Below are 24,609 nucleotides of genomic sequence, written 5' to 3'. Positions count from 1 at the left end.
AAAACAAACCTAGTGCCAAGCACTACCAAACACTTCCTAGGAGCTGTAATAAACTCAAAGGAGGCTTTAGTCTTCCATTCAGAGGAAAGAGTCAAAAATATATTACTGCAAATACCACATTATCAGGCCCTCCGCCAGATAAGCGTACGCAAAGCTATGCGTTTGCTAGGCATGATGGCATCTTGCATTTATCTGGTACCTCACGCACACCTGCGCATGTGCCCCATGCAGGAGTGTTAGCGAAACAGTGGTCTCAGGCAAGTGGTCAGTGGGGCGATCTAGTGGTCGTTTTGCCAACACTGGTACAAAACCTTCGCTGGTGGACAAAGGAGAATCTCTGAAATGACGAGCCCTTCCACAATCCAGAAGTGGAAGCAACAGTTAGGACAGACGCTTTGCTTGCCGGGTGTGGGTCTCATCACTTTCATCACACGGTTCAGAACTGCTGGCAGTATTCAAGGCCCTTCAGGCATTCGAAATACAGCTAACAAATCAGTTGGTACAGGTCCTCACCAACAGCACAACAGCGATGTTTTACATCAACAAACAAGGGGGCACACATTCTCCAAATCTGTCCAAACTAGCACAACAAATTTGGAAATGGGCACTCAAACGGAAGATATTCGTATCCTCACAACAAATTCCAGGGGAATTCAATACGTTAGCAGACTCACTAAGCAGAGATCCCTTACCAGAGGAACACTAATGGCAACTAGACAGAGGTCGTAGACCATTTCTTCTCTCAGTGGTGTTACCCCATGCTAGACTTGTTCGCTACAAGCAACAGGCATTGCCCCGACTTCGCGTCGGTTGCCACAACCATGCTCAGGGGGAACGCCCTATGGATGAACTGGTCAGGGAGATTTGGTTACGCTTCTCCACCCACTCCTCTCATGAACAAAGTGGTGAACAAGATTCATAGGGAACAAGTGACGTTCAGCCTAGTTGCTGCTATGTGGGCAAGACAGCCATAGTATTCACATGTGCGCAAACTGGCGATGTGCAATCCCATCAAACTCCGTGCCAGACCAATTTACTCACTCAACACGGGGGGATAACGGTAAATCCACAACCTCAGTCTATGAACTTGGCAGAATGGCTCCTGAGGTCGTAGAGTTCGGACATCTTAACCTACCACAGAGGTGTATGGATATCTTGAAGGAGGCCGAAAACCAAACACTAGTCACTTTTTTTTATTTTGACTAATGGAGGCGATTTGTAACAGCAGTGAGGAGGTAACGATCGTCGAAGACTCCTGGCGACGGATCTGTCCGGCCTGGAAGGCTGCTACGGGCTTTGGCCCTCGCAGTAGGGAGGGGGGAGGACATTTTAGAATGTATTTGCCCTTTTTCGTACACCACACTCGCCTAGCTGCTGTGTCATTCCGTTATGGATAGGACGGATGGGACCCCATTTAAACGTTGTCCTAAGTGTAACAAAAAGTTCCTGTGGGTTGACAAACCCCTTGTGTGCAACCTTTGTCTCCCTCCGGAACATGTCGAGGTACCTGTCGAGCGTGTAGGCTCTTCAAGCCCAAGACATTAAAGGACCGCTTAACTAAACGCTAGGCCCGCCACGCCATGCAGGTTGAGGCCACCATGGACGTGGAGGGGGGGCCTTCAGCGAGGGCAGCAGCGCTGTGGTATATGAAGGAGACAGGGTTACTCTGGTTTCCCAAGCGCAAGCCCCCTACCCCAACAGACGGGCCAACGGCCTCGTTACGGGGACGACACCCGGCCGCAAGAGCGCACTCACTTCCTCCCACACCAAGCACACAACCCACGTCCGAGACTCGACACGCAGGTCGAACAAAGGCCAGCGCACAACGTCTAGGGAGGGGTCAGTTGAATCGCTGTCCTCTGGGTACTCCAGATTGAGAATGCCACATGACACACCTGGATGTCGGAGGACAGAACAGACGTTGTGCGCCAAACCATTTCTGAGAGTCGCTCGTCCGCTGACAAGACTCCAGCTCACATCCCAGGGTGCCTGGTTAAGCATAGAAGTCCAAGAAAAAGTCTTCTAAGACCCCACATACGGATAAGTCACAGGAAGTTAGGTCCCCTCTTAAGAGTAAGGAACCTAGAGTACAGGATTCACTGTCTTCCACCCTGAAGAAGAAGGCTCCACCTTCTACTATACTCCTACCACACATGAGGATTTGGGGCTCCCTTCTCAACCATTGGTCATTCCTAGCTCTGCCAAATGATCAGCTGAAGATATTGACAGGGTCATGAGGAGAATGTCCTTGATGGCAAACCTTTATGAAAAAGACCTCGACTACTTCACAAGCTTCCACTCCACCCCCCCCCCCCCCCAACAATAGCGCCCTCTGGGTCCCAAATTCCTGCTCAACCCCCTGCTAAGAAGGTCTTGCCCCGAGGATCCAGTGCAAGACAGTCCTTGGCTTGTATGACCCAGACTCCGATCATGTCGACCTCTCTACCCAAGAGGTAGCAGACCCTTATTACGGGGATAATGAGGATGATGAGGGTGACCCCGATACAGATATGTATATCATGGACTCGCCCATTAATTAGGACCCCCCCTGTTATAGACTCACCTATAAACAATCAACCTCTGCTAAATGAAGTGCTCTTCAAGGCGGCGGCGCATTTTCAAATAGAAACGCAGGAGGACCAACAAGATAAGGATTGTGTTGATGAAATCTTAGGAGATAAGGCGGTTACTAAGTTTATCCCCCTCCTCAAGTCTGTTCAGCGAAAAATACAACCCTAGCTGGAGCCTCCCAATCTCACGCCAGCAGTGAACACCTGCATAGAGAAACATTTTAGACGTGCCCCGTCTGACCCATTATACATCAGGGGCCGATTGAAGCCTGACTCACTAGTTGTTGTTACTACAACAAGGAATAGAGCTGGTACACCCCTAGCTTCCTCTGAGGCTCCGCCGGACAAGGAAAGTAAAAGGCTGTATGCAGTGGGCAGGAAGGTGGCCTCTTCAGCAGCATTGCAGACCAGAATAGCTAATAACTCTACTCTGTCAGCTAGTTACAACTGCCATAAGTGGAGATGAGGTCTCATCCTTACTATCATCTGCTCCAGAACCCATTCAAGTCTCAACTAGCACTGTTGGCTGCAGAAGGCAGGGCAGTTTCAAGCTGCTTGTTAAAGAGCAATCTTGATGCCGTGGACAACTCTGGTAGAATAATAGCTGAGGGAACCATTATCAAGCGTCTCACTTGGTTATGGCAGTCGGGTTTTAAACCAGAGACGCAAGCCACCCTTATCAACATGCCCGTTGAGCCCAATGTGATCTTTGGTAAGGCTGTCGTGGACGCCTTAAAGACAGCCAAAGAAGATTGAGATACTCTAAAGTCATTGGGCCAACTGACCAATAAATCTAATGGCCAGACGGGGGAACAGCAATTATTGTCGCTCACGCGGACAAAATTCCCAGAGGGGGTCCAACTATAGTCAAAACCAGGGTACTTCCTGGCGAACAACCAAGGCTAGGCCTCTCAAAATTACCAGAAGGGACTGCGCAGATCCCACGGTTGAGGAAGGGGCTCCTCCTCCACAGGTAGTACTCCACCTCAGAAACAGTGACCATCTGTTCCAGGTGCCCTCCCATGCCTCTCCAGTAGGAGGGCACATTTCCAGCTTCACCCACGCATGGGAGGGAATCACCTCAGACAGATGGGTGCTGTGCACCGTAGCGGGCGGATATTGTATAGAGCTCCTCGAACAACCCCAGAACCATCCCCACACCAAAAAACCCACTCCAAAGAAGACAAGTGCATCCTCCGCTAGGAAATCGTCACGCTGCTCCAAAAGGATGCAATAGAAGTCGTCCCAGCCAACCATGTAAAAAAGGGTATTTATTCAACCTACTTCCTTGTGCCAAAGAAAGATCTAACAAAATCGTCCAGTATTACATTTGCACCCTGCAAACAAGTATGTCAGGCCCCAAACGTTCTGCATGACTATGCTACAAGAGTTAATGCCCCCCTGCTAAAAAAAGGGGGACTACATGGCAACACTGGATATGAAAGTTCCCAGCACAGAGAAGATTCTTGCGTTTCAAGATAGTGAACCAGCACTACCAATTCAAAGTGCTGCCCTTCGGAATAGCATCTGCTCCAAGGGTATTCAAAAAGGTACTGGCGGTGGTGGCAGAAGACTTGCGCAGGGAAGCAATCCCAGTGTACCCTTATCTGGACGACTGGCTGATTACAGGGGAGTCTCCCCCAATTTGCAGACAAAACATTCAAAGAACCATCAACCTTCTTTCAATTGGGCTTCTCCAGCAACGAGAAAAAATAAAGCCTAGTGCCAAGTACAACCAAACCTTTCCTAAGAGCTGTTATAGACTCTCGAGGGGGTTGTCTTTCCATCAGAGGAAAGAGTCCAAAACATGTTGCTGCAAATACAGTGTTATCAAGCCGGCCGCTAGATAACCGTATGCAAAGCAATGCGTTTACCAGGCATGATGGCATCTTGTGTGCCTCGCGTGTGCATGCGACCCATGCAGGAGTGGGTGGGGAAACAGTGGTCTCAGGCAAGTGGTCAGTGGGACGATCTAGTGGTCGTTTCACCAACTCTAGTACAAAATCTTTGCTGGTGGACAAGAGAAAATCTGTTGAAGGGAAAACTCTTCCACGATCCAGAAGTGCAAGCTATCACAACAGACGCCTCACTCGCAGGGTGGAGGGCTCGTTACCTTCATCACATATCTCAGGGTCTATGGTCTCATGCAACAGCACAAAACCACATCAATCTGCTGGAACTACTGGTGGTGTTTAAGGCCCCTCAGGCGTTCGAGTTTCAACTAGCGAACCAATCAGTGCAAGTCCTAACCGACCGCATTACAGCAATGTTTTACATCAACAAACAAGGGGGTACAAGTTGTCCAAATCTGTCCAAGCGTGCGCAACAAATTTGGAAATGTGCACTCAAACGGAAAATATTCCTATTGTCATAGCACGTTCCAGGGGAACTCAACTCTCTAGCCGACTCATTGAGCAGAGATCCCCTACGGGAGTAACACGAATGGCGACTACACGCAGAGGTCGTAGAACACCTCTTCTCTCTTTGGGGTTACCCCGCAATAGACTTGTTGGCTACAGACGAAAACAATTAATGCCCAGACTTCGCGTCCAGGTTCACCCAGCCAGGCTCCAAGGGAGGGGAATGCCTGATGGATGAAATGGTCAGGGAAATTTGCTTATGCTCCCCACCCCCACCCCAACACCTCTCATGAGGAAGGTGGTGAATAAGATCCACAAGGAACAGGTGACGCTCGTCCTAGTTGCTCCTCTGTGGGCAAGACAACCTTGGTATCCACATCTTCGCAAACTGGCGATGTGCAATCCCATCAAGCTCCTGTGCCAGACCGATCTGCTCACTCAGCGCGGGGGTATAACAGTACACCCTCAACCTCACTCAATGAACTTGGCAGCATGACTCCTGAAGTCATAGAGTTCGGAAATCTTAACCTGCCACAGAGGTGTATCGATATCCTGAAGGAAGCAAGGAAGCCTAACACTGGGCACTGTTATTTTGACAAGTGGAGTAGGTTTGTATTTTGGTGCCAGTCTATACAAATGAACCCCGTAGAATGTACTCCATCCCACATTCTAACTGCTCCACTTGCTAGATACAGGGTTAGTATTCAACTCTTTAAAGGTCCACCTGGCAGCCTTGTCAGTTTACACTACCTCCCACAAGAAGGTCTCATGGTGGAAGGTGCCTGTTATTAAGGCTTTCATGGAGGGAGTAAACATACTCGCTAAGCTCATGGGTCCCCCTTTCGAGACGATGCATACGCCTAGTCTTAAACACCTGACTTACAAGACTGCCATCTTAGTGGCCATCACTTCCATAAGAAGAGTTAGTGAAAGATAAGCATTGTCAGTGCAGGATCCATTCTTTACCATATAGAAGGACAAACTGGTTTTGCGTACTCACCCTAGGTTGTCCCCTAAGTTCATCTCTAAGTTTCACATAAACCAGTCTTATCGGGCTACCAGCTTTCTTTCAGAACCCCACCAGCACTGCTGAGGTAATACTCCATACACTAGATGTAAGGAGGGCGGTCCTCTACCATGTAGAAAAGACCACACCGCTAAGGAAAACAGACCAACTGTTTGTCTCCATAGTAACAGGCAGAGAAGGAGACTGCATTTCCAAAAATGCCATCTTCAGATGGATAGTCGGATTTATCCAACTGTGCTATTCTTTATCAAACAAAACACAACCTTTTATGCCACGGGCTCACTCCACAAGGAGCACAGGGGCCACTCTGGCTTTCATTTCAAATGACCCTCTAGACCGCATTTGCAAAGCAGCTACATGGAGTTCATTGCACACCTTCACTCAGCATTACTGCATTGACACTCATTCCAAAACAGATACACAAGTGGGACAAGCTGTTCTAAGACATCTGTTCGCTCATGAAACTTCTTATATCCCACCACCTTCTCCTAACACTGCTCGCTCATCTATGCACAGCATGTGATCTAAGCAGATTCCACAAGCCTGAGAAGGGATACATTACTCACCATAATCGTATTTCTGATGCTTGTATCTGCTTAGATTCACATGCGCCTATCCTTCCTCCACTCGGAGAGAAAGCGCCTGGATGCTTATGAGCTTGTCTGATACTTATCTGCTTGGATACAACTGTACTCACGCTACACTTGTCAGAAAAATAACAATCTGATGGACCTCGACACGTGAAGGACCATGGGTACAATGGACGTCACACTAGAGATAATATTACTAGCACGCCCTGTCAACGTCACTTTTCGAATTTCAAAAACAACTGTAATACTCTGCATGTCGGCCTATGCACAGCATGTGACTCTAAGCAGATATAAGCATCAGAAATACGATGACGGTGGGTAATGACTAAAAGCACTGTCGGCTTGAGATTTGCTGCTTGTGAGGTTCGCCTGCTGCTTATCGCTCTTGCGAGCGTGCTTCTTAATTCCTTTCCGAAAAAGCTGTTCTGATCCTCTGCTCTCTGCTTTGTTAGGTAAAGGGGGGGGTTGCGAGTGCTTTGCACATGCGCGCGTCCACTCTGACCTTGTCATGCTTTCCAAATGTAAATGCAATTATACGAATACTGATACCGAGCGCAGCCAGAGCCCCGGGCACGAGTGAATTACTTGTGGGGTAGTCTGCGCTCTGATCCTGTGTCTTACGCTGTGCGCGCGCTTGCGCCCCTCGGGTAGAGGGGAAAGGCAAATAAAAATCCCGCTTGTATATGCATAGCGTAATATGAAATCAATGGAAAAATGGGTTTACAAGAGGTTGGGGGGGGGGAGGGGGTTGCGCTTGTGCTCAGGCGTGTTCCTCTTTAACTAAATCACGGCAACAATTTGATATGGTACATAAATAAATGTCAATACAATTTGTAGTCAAGAGAGCTATAAATTCCCACTTAACTCCCATTCATAGCAGAAAAAGAAGAGGAAGGGACCTAGACAGGAAGTGCCTCATGGAACTGAGGAGCCTAAGGACTACCGGAGACACATGAAGACCGGATATAGTTTTTCTTTGTTTAAAAAAAAAAATAATATTGTTTGTTTTAAGAAAGAAAGTATGAAGATTTAAATCTGCTGATAAGTAGAAATAAAGAGAAAACATAATGCTCGCCTCCGGTCGTGACATAGAATCTTCCAACAGTATGGATGAAAGCGGACTGGACATAAGAGTATGTAAAAGGTAATCCCCATAGATACTATCGTACCATTAATCCATTGACCCCTTTCTTCCATATCCACTCCCCAAAGATGTTACACAAATTCTGCTCCTCAATCTCTGCGTACGTGGATGGATAGGAATGTGAACGGTGGCGATGAAGGGTTAAGAATTCCTGACTGGTTAGGCACTGGACACATAGATTGTGCCACATCTAAAAATAGAAAATGTTGTTGTTCTCACCCCCGTTGACTAGAATCTCAACATTCTGGAGAAAAGAGACTTGAAGTCTAGGAGTACCGTAGACACTATAGTGAGAATTTTACATTTTAATCCATTTGACCAGTATTTACTTCCCGTATAATACTTTCCTTCCTTTAAAATACCTCCTGTATAATTTGCTCTCCTTTTGAAACAGTAATTGCTTCCTGTATAAGCACCTAACAAGTAAACAATAAATAAATAAACTCATAGATGTATCCTGAACTCCTATGCAGGGTGCAGCACACTTTTAAGAAAGCCCTACCAGAAGTCGATTTTTGGCAATTGTTGCATGTTTATGCACCAAAACGGCAAATACTGTGCCCTCTTAAAATCATGGGCAGGTCGTTGACAACCTTTTCCCTACAGTAGCATGAATTCAGGATGATTTTGGACATGTGGAACACAAGTCTTTCACTGGTGAGAAGTTTATTCATAGTCTCTTTTCCATCTGATGTTAGCCAGAAATGATTTCAAAGTGGTCTACCGGCTTAGCTAATGATGCTTGACCCATGCTTCTTGATTGGTCTTTCAGATGGCCCTTTTAACTCACAGTATCTGGTCCTAGACATGATCTAAGAGCTCCAATCTCACAAATTTCATCATTTGTATGAAGGTGCCCTAAACGTTGCAGCTTCTGTTTCGTGTGTGGGATGCAGGTTGAAGGTATTGGGAGTTGCTTGCTGTACCTCTTAAGTAATTATCTATCTTCTTTCATTTACAGATTCCTGGCACCATATCAAGAATTTGGATAACTTCTTCACCAAGATATCCTTTTGTGTTTTACTTGTATTTTTGATTTAGAGGGAAGGGATGCCAGAGAGTGGGGCATCTTAAATTAGTACCCTCAGTCACTCAACACACGCCTCCCAGATAAAGTTCTGTGTAAGACCATAGTCATGTACAAGTGGCTGTCCTCACCATTTGGAGCCGTTAAGAACGCAGGACCACTACAGTTTTGGTGTTGTTTCAGATGCCCACAGTACTGACATTTGCATTAGTTTGCCGTCATCTGCACACGGCAGCCCCCGCCTCCTGGTGTAGTGGTCCCCCCTCCTGCCCTCCCCCTGTGTTTTGATCTTTACTCCCAAACGCCCACTACTCCGTGTACTGGGATCTTTAATCCCCCTAGGGGGTGCTCTGATCTCCACTCACAAACCATATTTACACTCCTCCCTTGGGTGCATTAATTTACACTCACAGCCCCATACCCATTACCCACAGCTCCCGATTCTTGTTATTTATGACCCACCAATGCCGGGATCCATGCTCCTCCTCCCCATCCCCCAGTTGTTACCCATTGTTAATCCAAACCTATGCTGTGAGCCACACACCAGTCACCCTGCAATGCCAATGCTGTGGGCACTGCTCCTGGTGCTGGCAGGTTTGGTCTCTCCCACTTAGACCCAATGGTACTAAGAGATCCAGTTTCTCCCCTCTCACCTCAAACCCATTGCTGTGAGATCTTGTCTACTCCTGGGGCTGTGAGATCTCGTCCTCCCGCTGGTGATGAGCTACAGATGCCAGTAGGTCCTCTACTTTCATAGTCGGCTCTCCCTCCTGGGGCTATGATCTGCTCTCCCCCTGGTGCTTTAATCCACAGCTCCAACCTAGTTCTATGAACTACCCTGCATCGTGTGGCGTACCTTTGCATTGGCCCCCGTCTGAAGTTCTATGATGGACCCCCACCTGGATTTCTGAAGAGCACCCTTTAATTTCTGTGATACACAGCTATACGTGCTATAATACATTTCCCCTTCCAAGCCCTATGATACAATGTACTCATTTCCACATCTACACCCTTACACCCTTCCTGTGCTCATCATGTTTCAGATTTATGTGCATATGGGGTCTGGCTTGATCCATTCATACACAAGAGTCCTTTTATATATTCCGGTGAGTTTATTCATTCTCAGTATGATGCCTTTACACAGGAAGATGTGCACCGTTGTATTGCAACTTTTCTTAACCTGTGTGTGCACATCTATAACTTTCATCAGAAGAATGGCTTTGCATGCATGGTGCTGTCGGATTTTTTTGAAATGGTGTAAGTATTCTTGGGACCATTGCAATTAACCTTGGAATATTGCATTGCTGTGGGAACAGTTTATTCAAAGTAGGGTCTCTTGTTCTTACTTGTGCATTGGTAATTTAATGTCATTGGTTCCTAAGAAAGAAGGTCTAGCCCATTTGCCTTGTGCTCCATATTGGAGAATGTTTGTGATATTTTCCACTTCTTGTTCTCTGAAGTGAAGTATGCTTACATGTGTGATTGCTGCTGTTGTGTCCTTGCTTTAGCATATATTCACATGGCGATTTCTCATGGGTATTCCATCTGCCCTCATGGACAAACACCACATTGAGTTTGGCGGTATGGTAAAAATGTGGCAGTAATTCCATTACGGACACTTTTTTGTCCGTAACGGAATTACCACCATTTTTAGTACACCACGGAATTCTGAGTTTGGCGATAAAAGGGAGCATTCACTTCCAGTTAAAAGTTGGAGTGGACGAGTGGCGGTAATGGTAAACAATTGTGGTGTTAATTCAGTGGTAAATCTGCTGAATAGCTGCCAACATTATAATGAGGTAGTTAATGTGGTGTCTTCCCTGTGTCACCAGACATCTTCTCAAATCTCTGCATTTTGTTATGTAGATTTCACTGTATTTGGGGTCTCTGGGCCAAGAAATCCTTGGAGGAGGAAAGCAGAGACCACTCTTTCACCAAGAGAATGAATGGCACTCCCGTACATCTTCCTCCTCCCGAATGTGTAAGGAAGAATCAGTGTTGGCCCCTGCTCGTGAGCTTCTGGGTGTGCTGCCCACCATGCATGCTTCCCAATGAGGTAACCAAGATGGCTGACCAGGCTTTTGAGGGCTTGGTCTTCTCTTTGTGGAGCCCAGCAGTGCTTACAGCTGGTTCCACTAAGAATTGCGCACAGAGCAAATCAGTGCTCCCATTAATCTAACATAGATGCCAAGCCTTCATTCTAGTCCAGCCCTCAAGGTGGAGAAAGAACCCGTTATAAAGAGGGAGGTGCCAGAGGTTCATGCGAGTATGGAGAAGCGGAGCAGTGAATATGGGAGTGAAGGAGAGGTTGAAAGTGCAAGATTAGTTGGATGGGGAAGGGCTAGTAATAGGAGACATTGAAAGTACAGCAGCAGGTGAGAGAGGTTAGTGTGATCAGAATGCAGAGCTCTTGCGGAGAGAGCGGGTGGAAAGTTGGAACGAGGAGAGGGAGATCAGAGGGGAAGTGATATACTGCGGGGAGTGAAATGTATTTGGTGTCATACTTAAAGTAGCCCCTGATTGCTGAGGGTGCTAAATATATTGTTTCACACAGTCTGTCATACCAGTATCATTCCCAGTATGTGAAAACAAATAAGTATTCCAGGTTCTAAGAAGCGCCCTAGAAATTATGCTGGTGACTGTCTGCTTTGAGCTATTGTTAAGATGGATTTCTATAATCAACCCGTCGGGCCACCCTATTCTAGTGAATGGGCGAAACATACTAAGGTCTCGCCAAACATATCAAGGTAGGTGACTGAGCAGTAAAACCTAGAATCTGGAGCATCTGTGCATGGTGAATAGTTCAATGAGACACCCACAGAGAGCTCCAATAATTAAAGTTAGTCAGTAAAGTATTTAAATACAATGTATACTAGGCCTGAACTCTCTTTGCTATGAATCCAATAGGTAAGAGTAACATGAATATGTCCACATTATGCATATTACATTGAATGGCAGAGACTTTGGCACAGAAGGTCGTGATGTTGAAGTTTTGAACTGCACCCTCGTGCTAGAGAAGTCCGAGACTGTGCTAAGCTTGAGTGTGCCGCCTTGTCCCATATGGAAAATGTGGGGAAGGGAAGCCAACGCCTTGAATATCCTGACATATTTCTTGAACACTTTTCTTTCGCATAACATTGTTTCCCACACCATTTGTATTTAGAAGTAAGGATTGCCAATAGGTTTATTAGTATAGGCCCTTTTATTTTGACAAGACACCACTAGGAGTACGTTATAATTATTTGATGGTCATAGCTTGCTCCCATCTGTAGATTTAGGTTTAGATGGGCGTTTTTCAAACCCAATTGAAGTTCAATAAACACCCTTGAACTGTGATCCCTTGTGTCTGTTTTACTGTTTGATACCATGCCTTCCTTACAATTGTCCCAGATGTCTTCAATAACTCCTAGACTCTGAAAGATGGTTCAAGGGTTTTTATCCTGCAAATGGTGAACGACTCTAAGGGCTTTCCTATCTCTGCCACCCGTGGGCTCCCCCTCCCTTTGCCTGACTTCCCTAATGCCAGATTGGACAAATAGCGATTGGTTACCCCCACTACCTTAAAGATATCTATTGATGAGGGCTTAGAGGCTAAAGCCTTCTCTGCATGGCTACCTTCGGGGTCTCTATCCTAGCACTCCTAGGATTTCTCAATAGGAATGACCATTCTTGTGCCAGTGAGATACCCTGGTCTGTTCACTCACTCATGTGCTCACCCTCCCCTTTCGCTGATTGAATTACTCCTTCCACCACACCCTCTGCTCTACTCTCACTCGCTCTGTAGCTCGCTGTCGATCACCCCCTATAGTCTGTTTCTTCTCCTCTCTCTCTGTTTCTATTTGTCCAATGTCTGTGCTCTCTTCTCCTCTCTGCCTCTCCTCACCTCGCTCCTGCGCACAATCTATCTCCTAATCTTGCTACACTCTCTCCTCTGGCTCACTTTAAACCACCTCCCCTTCCTGCTTCAGTCTGCCCTCAGGTCTACTCCTTATGCCACCTTCCATTCTCTCCATACTCTCCTACCATACACTCTTTATCACATTCACTCTCTTCCTTAGTCCCCCTCCACTTATCCCCTCTCTATCTTTCTCACTCACCTTTTACACCCCCCATCACCACACTACACTCTAACTGGTACCACTTTCTCTCACAACTAATACCCTACCTGTACTCTCAACCTCCTGCGCCACTAACTCTTCATCACTCCGCCCCACTGTCCTTCCTCGCCTGGTCTCTGTTGACTGTTAATTTCCTAGTTCTGTCCCCCGTCCCTTCCATTGATTCCAGTGCTCGGTTGTCTGTTGGCCAATCTGTGGCTATTCTTTCCCCTGTGGCTGGGTTATACAGGTGCAAAGCTTGAATAAAAAAAACGTATCCCTGTCCCTTCCCCTGCACGAGGTGGCTGCAGTCTTTGGTGTTTCTTTAGCACGCAGTGGGTCTGGTGTTTTGTTTTCCTCGATGAGCTGCTTGCTTTGTTGTCATGTTGGAAGCTGATTCTTGGTAAGGCTGTGCAGTGCATCGCATGTGCAGTGTTTCTCTTTTTATGCACATTTTTAAATGCTCTAAAAAAGGAAGACAGTATCATGTGTTAGTGTTTTCCTGGTTACGGGAAAATGCTAGAAAAAATGGTTAAACATTAAAAAATAGACTGTCTGAGGTTAAGGCATCTTTCCATTCATGTGGTTGGTCTTCTATGGTGGGAAATGCCATATAAGCGGTTTGGGTAGCTCAGCACTGCATTTTGTTGTTAGACAATATCGCATTGACATCAAAGTAATTTGGCCACCATTGCTTTAAATCAGCATTCTTTAAGTCTACACATTTATTTCCACTTTTAACCCTTACTGACATTAATTTATCTTGGGTAGATCTTAGAAGTGAGGGGACCAAGGAAAATAGACCATGGATCTGGGGTTTAACTGTTTTGCGAGCTTGTTTAAAGACAAATCTCCCAATGGGGGATTGTAAATCTTCACATTTTCATCCTTACAATGGTGGACACTTTAATGTTAAAGGCCAGTGGGCCTCATTCCGTGACAACCTGTCCGGTATTAAAGTGCCAGTATTCACAAATACCAGTACTTTACCAGACCGGCTGACTACAGGTTTGCTGATGGAGTGCCTGCCTTACCTCCAGCTGGAGGTTAGGCAGACTCCCTACCGGCAAAAAACACCAGCATTAATGACGGTAAATCCCCTCATGGAGTCATTTGGGACTCAATGAATGAGGATTTACACAGTCACTCCGGCACTAGTAATCCTGTGGCAATGCCGCCTGACCAGGATCCGGAAACGGTAATAGCCTTTTCAGGTACCCTGGCTGGTTTACCGCCAGGGTTATGAGGCCCAATGTCTTAAATAACTGTATAGTGCAGGTCATTCCTCCAGTTTGAACCCATCACAAGTGTATAAAACTGTTAAAATAGACCTTGTCCACGCTCTGAACATGATATAAGATAATCTACTGCCATTATTGCAGAAACTGTGAGCTGAAATCAAAACAGATAGTTCTCAAAGTATTACTGAAAATGTTCTCATCCATCGTCTTAGTTAGTCACTAAATTTGATAGTATTACTAACTGTTTTCCAAACTGGCATATCTGAGAATTCCACGTATAAAAACTATTGAAGGAATAAGTGTCGAGCAGTTAGTGATAAGCGAAACATTCCAGCTGATTAAACACTGCTCACTGTAATGCCAATCACTGCTGTGAATCACTTGGGGAGACACATTCTGCCCACTTTACATGTCATAGCACCTGTACTATTTCTTACTCCAATGGCATATGGTGACACAACCCATTTCTTATTACGCTTTAGTTCCTCAGTTAATATGAATTTGAAGTAGTTTATATATTTGATTGTTGCGTCCTAAATGTATGACTGTGAGGGCGTGAATGTGCATGATCTGCCTGCTAGGTCTATTAACTATATTTTGTCTAAAGGAATGTTCTCGGATTCATTTTTATTTTTGTTTTGATTACTTGTTTGACAGGGACTTTCATGGGTAGCTTAACCCCGTAATGTTTTGGGGAGTAATGTTTGTGGGATCTTTTACCACTTTCAGTTGCTGCTTTGTTTTGGGTGGGAGGATGCTTACTTCACTTTCTGCTTTCCTTTTTCTTTTGTGTGGTCTGTTGTTCATTGGTGTTTCCTATACTGTTATTCACTACTTTGTATTTTTGGGGACTTGCAGGCAATTTGTCTTCGTTGTGACCTTCACCACTTTCCTCTTCTGTTGTGTGGAATATGACATACTCTTCGCCAACAAGCCTGTGAACCACAGTCATTCTGCAACGTCACCAGAGTCGTACAAGGTGACACTGACGGATGCCATCCTACCTTCTCCACAGTGTGCCAAGAGGTAATGTGTGCGCAAGATCTATGTACCAGTGCTAGATTTGCCATACCGGTTTGTGGTAAATGTTTGCAGTGGCGAGGAATCTCCCAGAACCCATTCAGCCTCAAAACAATAGTAGACCCTTGTTACATAGCAGTAACCTTTCCATGCAATGTTTGCCAATAAACATTATATATGGCTACAAATTGAAGCTCTCAATTATTTTAATAGAAGTATTTTGACCACATTCAGCTTGATTTGGAACAGTTAAGTCCCAAACAAAGTCGTCAATTGAGTTGTTGTTTTTCTTTATTGCAAATTCATTCTTTTAGGGACAGGATTATCTGGGTAGGGAGCATCTATCTGAATTATGTGGGGTGTGAGTGAGCCCTACAGCTGGAGTTTATTTGAAGTGTTATAAAATATGTTGTAGAGATGAGGCTCTTATTTGGGAATCAATGTCTTTATTTTACATTTATTAGTTTGTTTCCTTAGGTCTGCGTAACAATTCCTTAATTCAGTTGGTAGAACTAGATATTCTGCTGCAGGGAATATGCACCCAGTTAGTGGGTCGCCAAACCAAGCTCTATGGTGTTTTTAGAGGTTACTGTGTGACCATTTTTAGGAGGCTGGGTAGCACGATAGGGGCAGGTGGGGTACAGTAGATAAGGTTGAAGATTGCCAAAATGTAAAAACTTAGACGACTTTGAAATAACACTATTTGAGCACAGTGATGAGATGCCCTAAAATGGCAAACGAGGATGCCTGACCTTTGAGAATGCACCTAGCAGTACCTGGAACTATCGGATGTACGTCACAGATTGCACAAGAATCACTTCAAATCGCAGAGGCGGTTCAAGGACTTTTATTACAGTTCTCTTTCCCTTGCTCCCTTTCTTTCCCTTGCTCCCTTTCTTTCCCTTGCTCCCTTTCTTTCCCTTGCTCCCTTTCTTTCCCTTGCTCCCTTTCTTTCCCTTGCTCCCTTTCTTTCCCTTGCTCCCTTTCTTTCCCTTGCTCCCTTTCTTTCCCTTGCTCCCTTTCTTTCCCTTGCTCCCTTTCTTTCTCTCTCTTCCTCTTTCTTTCTCTCTCTTCCTCTTTCTTTCTCTCTCTTCCTCTTTCTTTCTCTCTCTTCCTCTTTTTCTTTCTCTCTCTTCCTCTTTTTCTTTCTCTCTCTTCCTCTTTCTTTCTCTCTCTTCCTCTTTCTTTCTCTCTCTTCCTCTTTCTTTCTTTCTCTCTTCCTCTCTTCCCCCCTCCTGTGTGCCTCTCTTCCCCCCTCCTGTGTGCCTCTCTTCCCCCCCTCCTGTGTGCCTCTCTTCCCCCCCTCCTGTGTGCCTCTCTTCCCCCCTCCTGTGTGCCTCTCTTCCCCCCTCCTGTGTGCCTCTCTTCCCCCCTCCTGTGTGCCTCTCTTCCCCCCTCCTGTGTGCCTCTCTTCCCCCCTCCTGTGTGCCTCTCTTCCCCCCTCCTGTGTGCCTCTCTTCCCCCCTCCTGTGTGCCTCTCTTCCCCCCTCCTGTGTGCCTCTCTTCCCCCCTCCTGTGTGCCTCTCTTCCCCCCTCCTGTGTGCCTCTCTTCCCCCCTCCTGTGTGCCTCTCTTCCCCCCTCCTGTGTGCCTCTCTTCCCCCCCTCCTGTGTGCCTCTCTTCCCCCCCTCCTGTGTGCCTCTCTTCCCCCCCTCCTGTGTGCCTCTCTTCCCCCCCTCCTGTGTGCCTCTCTTCCCCCCCTCCTGTGTGCCTCTCTTCCCCCCCTCCTGTGTGCCTCTCTTCCCCCCCTCCTGTGTGCCTCTCTTCCCCCCCTCCTGTGTGCCTCTCTTCCCCCCCTCCTGTGTGCCTCTCTTCCCCCCCTCCTGTGTGCCTCTCTTCCCCCCTCCTGTGTGCCTCTCTTCCCCCCTCCTGTGTGCCTCTCTTCCCCCCCTCCTGTGTGCCTCTCTTCCCCCCCTCCTGTGTGCCTCTCTTCCCCCCTCCTGTGTGCCTCTCTTCCCCCCTCCTGTGTGCCTCTCTTCCCCCCTCCTGTGTGCCTCTCTTCCCCCTCCTGTGTGCCTCTCTTCCCCCTCCTGTGTGCCTCTCTTCCCCCCTCCTGTGTGCCTCTCTTCCCCCCTCCTGTGTGCCTCTCTTCCCCCCTCCTGTGTGCCTCTCTTCCCCCCTCCTGTGTGCCTCTCTTCCCCCCTCCTGTGTGCCTCTCTTCCCCCCCTCCTGTGTGCCTCTCTTCCCCCCCTCCTGTGTGCCTCTCTTCCCCCCCTCCTGTGTGCCTCTCTTCCCCCCCTCCTGTGTGCCTCTCTTCCCCCCTCCTGTGCGCCTTGCTCTTCCCCCCTCCTGTGCGCCTTGCTCTTCCCCCCTCCTGTGCGCCTTGCTCTTCCCCCCTCCTGTGCGCCTTGCTCTTCCCCCTCCTGTGCGCTTTGCTCTTCCCCCTCCTGTGCGCTTTGCTCTTCCCCCTCCTGTGCGCTTTGCTCTTCCCCCTCCTGTGCGCTTTGCTCTTCCCCCTCCTGTGCGCTTTGCTCTTCCCCCTCCTGTGCGCTTTGCTCTTCCCCCTCCTGTGCGCTTTGCTCTTCCCCCTCCTGTGCGCTTTGCTCTTCCCCCTCCTGTGCGCTTTGCTCTTCCCCCTCCTGTGCGCTTTGCTCTTCCCCCTCCTGTGCGCTTTGCTCTTCCCCTCCTGTGCGCTTTGCTCTTCCCCCTCCTGTGCGCTTTGCTCTTCCCCCTCCTGTGCGCTTTGCTCTTCCCCCTCCTGTGCGCTTTGCTCTTCCCCCTCCTGTGCGCTTTGCTCTTCCCCCTCCTGTGCGCCTTGCTCTTCCCCCTCCTGTGCGCCTTGCTCTTCCCCCTCCTGTGCGCCTTGCTCTTCCCCCTCCTGTGCGCCTTGCTCTTCCCCCTCCTGTGCGCCTTGCTCTTCCCCCTCCTGTGCGCCTTGCTCTTCCCCCTCCTGTGCGCCTTGCTCTTCCCCCTCCTGTGCGCCTTGCTCTTCCCCCTCCCTCCTGTGCGCCTTGCTCTTCCCCCTCCCTCCTGTGCGCCTTGCTCTTCCCCCTCCCTCCTGTGCGCCTTGCTCTTCCCCCTCCCTCCTGTGCGCCTTGCTCTTCCCCCTCCCTCCTGTGCGCCTTGCTCTTCCCCCTCCCTCCTGTGCGCCTTGCTCTTCCCCCTCCCTCCTGTGCGCCTTGCTCTTCCCCCTCCCTCCTGTGCGCCTTGCTCTTCCCCCTCCCTCCTGTGCGCCTTGCTCTTCCCCCTCCCTCCTGTGCGCCTTGCTCTTCCCCCTCCCTCCTGTGCGCCTTGCTCTTCCCCCTCCCTCCTGCGCGCCTTGCTCTTCCCCCTCCCTCCTGCGCGCCTCGCTCTTCCCCCCCACCCTCCTTCGCGCCTCGCTCTTCCCCCCCACCCTCCTTCGCGCCTCGCTCTTCCCCCCCACCCTCCTGCGCGCCTCGCTCTCTTCCCCCCCCCCCCTCCTGCGCGCCTCGCTCTGCATGCCACACTTCATGCTTCCTATTGCTCCTTCCTATTCCCCCTTCTCTCCTGGGATTGGTCTTTTCTCTCTGGCCATTCAAGACATGCCCTCTTACTTTGCACAGGTCACCGCAGAATGGCAATGGGTGCTCAGGAAGTACATTTTCTCTGTTCATGTTCGAGAGCCCCATTCTGGGTGCTTAGACAGTAAATCCCAAGTGGGTCAAGGGTTTTGGCTCCTTTACAAGTCCATGGTGGTGTAGGGTAGCTGGTGGCAGTTGTTTCTGCTGGCAGCTCCATTGTGCAGTGTTCTCGCAGCCATTTGCAAGTGTTACGTATTTACTGCTCTCTTTCTGTTGTGTTTGCTCTCCACATGAAGGACCTTACGGGAGACTGGGGCACCGCTGGCTAGTGGTTGGGATGCGGGTTCTGACCATGAGTGGGCATGGCAGCAGCTGGGGCTGGGCAAGGTGGAAATCTACCTCAGATCTTCCACCGAGAGATGAGCCACCTAAGCTTTTCTACAGGTTGGGGGTCAGAATGCCTCCTCAACCTCCCTGTTTTGAAGTCCTAACTCCAGACCTAAATTCCCTTTCCACATCTCCCTCCTCAATGAGTTACAACAGTACTTAAGTGTACCTTTCCTATACCTCCTGTTGCCGTCTCTCTCTCTCTCTCTCTCTCTCTCTCTCTCACCCTCACCTTCTCCTCCAACCTCCATTCAACTAGCCTTTCCTTCATCTTTTCTCCCGACCCCCACCTTAATATACCCCTCTCCCCTGCCATATAACCTCCAACCTAATCCTTCACACTCTCCACCTGTCAGCAAATGTCTCCTCTAATCTCCTCTGCTCTTCTTTCTCCCTTACTTTAGCTCTTTTCAATTAGCTCCTTCTGTTGTTCCTCTGTAATTTTCACCACCTCCACCCTGCTCTTGTGCCTTGTTGCCACCTCTCTGCAGCCTCCTTCTCCACCTTCTTCTTCTGTCCCCTCTAGCACTCTCCTCATCAACCCACGAATACCCACTCTGTACTCCCGAGTGCCCTCACCCTGCTGTTGTGGGAGATGGCCCCTAGATGGGGCTTTAATTGAGTAGCTTCTTCTTGATTGGCTGGAGGGCACGGGGGGGGGGTCATGTGACCTGCTTCAGCATGGTGAGTCACTGTAGTTCTGACCCTTGGGAGGAAGCCAAATAGGCCAGAATCATCCTGAATCATTCCTCTCTGGTGGATGGGCTGCAGGTGATGCTGTTTCTGTCCTGCTTACAGCTGAGATGGAGACGCAAGCTTTCTTCTTGTCATTGTTCCGTTTAGTTTGAGGACAAACTGGAGTTCTGCCTGTGTGTCTGGTTGCTGCACAGGTGAGGGTTCTGCTTCCTTCTGCCCCACTGAATCACATGGGCAAGGGGTGCGACTTCCCCAGGACTGACCTCTTTGGGTGGTGGAAAGCATTTGTGTGGTGTTCTAGGGTCCTCCCCGTAGCTTTGTTGCTCCCAAATCTGTTCTTAGGTTTTTCTACTGTGGTCCAGGTTTCTTTCCATAGAGATTTATTAGTAGGTTCTGTGAATCCGGTTGGGTCTTCACGGATTTCCCAGCGGTAACCTCCTCTCATGTGGCCTGCGGGTCGGTAGCCGCTACTTGACTCTGACCCTGGGGGCGGCAATATGAGGGACGGCCACATGGGAGGAGACGGCCTCCAGGGAGATGGCATGACTCCATCGGTGAGACATGGTATTGTGAGAAATCTGAAGGTGTCTCACCTGCTAGTCCCCGGAGAACTGTCGTCCAGGTGGTCAGGACACAGCCTTAGCTATTGGATCCAGTGCCTGGGGGTGGACCAGTGGGGGAGGATCGCCTGCGCGTGGAAGTGGGACGCTGAGAAGCGGTATCCCCTTCCCTGTAACACCTTTGCCCCATCCTACCCTGTAGGTTATTTAGAAGTCCACCCCCCCTTTCCCCACACACTTTCTTACACGATAAAAGGCAACGGACTAACACCAGAGCAGTTTACCTGACATGTCCCAATAAATGGGTCAGGCAAATGACAATGACGTACACCTGACGGCTCTTTACCTTCCCCACAGGGATAAAAGACAGCGCACTAAAGCATACTTCGAGCAAGGCCGAACGCACGAGGGGACAGTTACAACAAACTAGCAGTTTAAGAGCAGAAGAAAGGCACTGAGATCTGGAAGTACGACAAAGGGGGAAATAGCCCTTGCCCTTTTCACCTTAGACCCACGAAGCCTCCAAAAGGGAAAGCATAAGACTAGGAGTCACAGCTGGCGTGTGAAGCAGCAGACGTCAATGGTACACAGGGGCCTCCCGCATGGATAACGCAGGCGGAGAGGCAAGCTGGCTATTGTGGTACTATCCTTGACTCCAGAGAACAAAGAAGCCCACAGGTTCAGCACAGCCGGTGAGTCAGAGGAAGCTGATAGTAAACCGAACTGTGTTGAGCCCAAGGCTGCAAGTGGCAACATTTTTTAACGTAAGGAATCTGAAAGACAAAACTTGTGTGCGTGATTGAACTGTAAAGTAAACACTGTTGAGGTCCAGGTGCAGAGAGTCCAGCGCCACGTGGGTGCTCATTCGAAAGACTGACTGGGATCTATTATGTGAAACCACAAGAACCAGAAGCCCTCGGAAAATGGTGGCGTCAGCCGTCACAATGGCCCTATAAAGGGTTATGTCAAATCCTTTATACATTTGAAAGTCTCTGACCCGTTGCTGGACAAAAGCTTGGGGAAGGGAACCCCGCTTTCTGCTGAATATGGGCAATACATGAACTGTGTTAAAGGAAGGGTGTAGGGAACATGACGGAGGGAGGCCCAAACTGTAGGGAGAATCTGAGCCCGGTGGAGGGAGATCCTGGGGTGAAGAGCAATCGCCCAAGGTGCAAGACCACCGAGAGAACTTTTGTTTGTTTGTCATCGTGAATCAGCTAGCCTTGTAAGGCAAGAGACTTTTGCAAGAAGGAGACTTAGCCTCTGAAGGTCTTTGATATAGTTGAACTGAACTGTGAACCTTGGGCTGATAAGGCCATGAAGTGTGCTGTGCTCGAAAATCCCGCCTTGTCCCGTGCTTCAAACGTGGAGAAGGGAGATCCAGCCATACCATCCTGACTTTTCATTTTTGTTAACACTTCGTTCTTTCCGGTGAACATTATCCCACACCCTTTTTGTAATTTAGTAGTAAGGATTGGCAATAGATTTTGTTTAGCATAGGCCCTTTTTATTTCATAAGACACCACTAGGACAGCCTTATTATTACTTGATGGCCGTTGCTTGCTTCCATCATAGATTTATGTTTAGATTAGGTCTTTTTATCTCGCCCATTATAAAGTTTAATAAACACCCTTGCGCTGCGATCACTTGTGTCTGTCTTTACTGTTGCCACCATGCGTTCCTTACAGCACACACTGCCATCTGCTGTCCCTCAACTCTCACATTCCACCTACCTCCACACATCATTAATGCTCCTCCTGCTTCCCAGTTCCTCTACTCACTACTATCTCCGATAATATCTTCTCCTCACTCCTACACTACCTACTTTTCTCCGCTACTATCACCTCTTTGTTGCTGCCAACACTCCTTATTCTGCTACTCTGACTGGTCCTGCCTCTCTACTACTACTACTACTACTACTACTACTACTACTACTACTACTACTACTACCACTACTACCACCACCGCCACCACCACCACCACCTCTTACTACTACTGCTTCCACTCTACTGCTACTATCACTTTGTTACTATCGCTTCCACTCTACTACTTCTTCTCCCTCTAGTCTCTTTATGGTCACCACCCTCACTATTACTTACCACTGCTCTCTTTATCCGCTACTGTGCTCCTACCACTACCTCTACTGCCAACACTACCTCTACTCCCAACTACTACTCCCTTCTACTACCACCATCTCCTACTTTGTCACTGCTCCACACACTCTTTACTCTCTCAAACCTCCACAGACCCCCCCTCTCTCAAATAGCCTCCGCACTCCTTTCACGCTTGCCTCACCTGGTCTCTCGGACATCCTCATCCACTTCCTATCCTCACCCAACTAACCCACACTACACACTCACCAGACCTGCCTTTTTATATCCCACCCCCTTCCCAGGATTGGCCAATTTACCCTGACCAATACACGTACCTGGCTCCAGGGGTGTGACGGAGGAAGGCTATGGGGAGAGTTCATAAGGGCTGGTAAGTCCTGCCCCTTTTCCAATATGGGTCATATACTGGTCCCCAGGGGGGATTGTTCTTCAAAGCCTTTTTGTATACCATTTATTAAAAATATCCCTAGTGGAATAGTGAATTCTAGTATGGGATTCATGGAGACCTTTATTTAATAAACAGAATCTCTAGTGGGCTCTTTCCTGATGCTCAAATGCCAGCTGATGTTTCCCCTCATTCATTTTCCTAGTCGCCACATCCCATGATGTTTCACCGAGCTGTGACCTCCGGTGGATGATTTTGCCATGCTTGCGGTATCCCATGACGTTCTATGGAGGGCTGTGGTGCTGGGCTGACATGTGCAGTCCTTTCTCTTCACGTCTTCCTTGGTTGCAGCAGTGCTTCCCACGTTTGTGCTGCTGGCATCTGCTGGCTCCTGGTGCGGTTTCCCCCATTCTGGATTCCTCTCATGTGGGGGTGCTGTCATCTGCACAGGTACGGCAAGGAGGGGGGCTATCCTCACACCTTTGGGCAATGCTGGGGTATTAGAACCCCGGATGCACACAAGTTGGCGTGTTGGCACAAGGTGTTGGGTGAGGTCCAGTGTAGAGGTGACAGAGAGAGCGAGCGAGAGAAGAAAAAAAAAAAGTAGTTACCTACTGTAGCAGTAGCTGCAGCTCCAATAGGAAGAAACGACAATTAAAACTAGAAATGTTGCTACTAGCCCTAATTTAAATTAGGGGAATGGATGCAGCCACTTATGGAACATGGGGTCTGTGTTCTTATTTCCATCGTTCAACTTTCCGTTGGTCCTCATTTGAGCCTTGAGCTGGGGGTAAATCCTGCCAAACCCGTGATTTGGCAGACCCTTAAATGCGGCGGTAATAGTTACCACCGCGTTTAAGGGTTACCACCAAACTCGTGATGAACCCGCAAGTCCTTTATGTTCATAGGGATCACTTAATTTTTCGTTGTATTTACACTTTTTACATAAACCAATGTTGCAAAATGTTTCAGAGTGCATCATAGCAGCAGTGAATATTTCCAAATTTCTGAATCGAGGAAGAATCCTGTGGTGGAAAATATATAATTTCCTTTACTATTTCAAACTCGGTGGGATAATTTTTCGAGACTTATTGCACCGGAATTCATGGTAACTCCTATTTATTTTGTTTTCTTTATTTATAAGGCGCCGTAGCCCAAAGGCATCAGGGCGCACATATACACATGAGACCACAACAATCACGGGACACAGGAGGTGGGTATAAATGAAGGGGGCCAAGATTACTCAAAGAGGGATGTCTTCAGTGTTCTGAAAGTTCTGATGTTCGTATCAGAACACATGGTTACAGGGCGACCATTCTAAATATTGGCTAAGCAGCTTGCAAAGGTCCTACCGAGTCCTTTTGATCTAAAGGGGGGTGAGTAACACATTAGTGTTCGTCGATTTAAGAGATGGTAAGGGTTTATACCACAAGGTAGTTGATCTCCGGTTGCTTGGAGATTTCCCATAGAGGCACTTAATTGACATCTAGTCGCATCAGGGAGCCAATGTATGCCCTGCTAGTAGGTCGGTCAAGATGTGGCACCTTCTCGGGACTTCTTTGACAATCTGGACAGTGTCATTCTGGACGGTCTGTAGTCTCTGGATACTTTTATCAGCACCCATCAATGGGGCACTACAATAATCTATTCTAGATAGAATGGTTGCCTGGGTGATTGTGGCAGAGTAGTCCTCAGTGAGGTACGGGCGATCCTGGGCAATTTTAGGTGATATACACAGTTTTTTGTAACCAGACTCGCGTGGGATTTTGCACTCCAAGCACAGTCGGTTTGCACGCCAAGTGTTTCAATTTTCTCTCTTACTTGGATGTTAAAATCCTGGATGGAGAACGACTACTACCAATCTGTGAATTAAGCTCTTGCTTGGGGGTAGCCAAAGATGAGTAGCTCGGTTT

The 24,609-nt window shown here is 48.2% G+C and overlaps 1 protein-coding gene across 6 annotated transcripts in view; it reads left to right on the top strand.

Annotated features, from left to right (window-relative positions):
* LOC138567588 (autophagy-related protein 9A-like) overlaps positions 1–24,609 on the top strand; it is a 446,942-nt gene that overhangs the window by 160,062 nt on the left and 262,271 nt on the right. For 3 of the 6 annotated variants that reach the window (XM_069645964.1, XM_069645963.1, XM_069645967.1), the window contains 3 exons: positions 8,653–8,698; positions 9,913–9,975; positions 14,915–15,082. In XM_069645964.1, the coding sequence (XP_069502065.1) occupies positions 8,653–8,698; positions 9,913–9,975; positions 14,915–15,082 (277 nt within the window). Of the gene's footprint in view, positions 1–8,652; positions 8,699–9,910; positions 9,976–14,914; positions 15,083–22,996; positions 23,147–24,609 lie in introns of those variants that run through there. The other 3 variants (XM_069645965.1, XM_069645966.1, XM_069645968.1) reach the window with 2 other exon arrangements.

Source organism: Ambystoma mexicanum, chromosome 2p, assembly GCF_040938575.1.
Source record: "Ambystoma mexicanum isolate Mex_15411 chromosome 2p, UKY_AmexF1_1, whole genome shotgun sequence".
In the NCBI taxonomy this organism is placed as follows: Eukaryota; Metazoa; Chordata; class Amphibia; order Caudata; family Ambystomatidae; genus Ambystoma; species Ambystoma mexicanum.
This window is presented reverse-complemented; position numbering and strand designations above follow the sequence as displayed.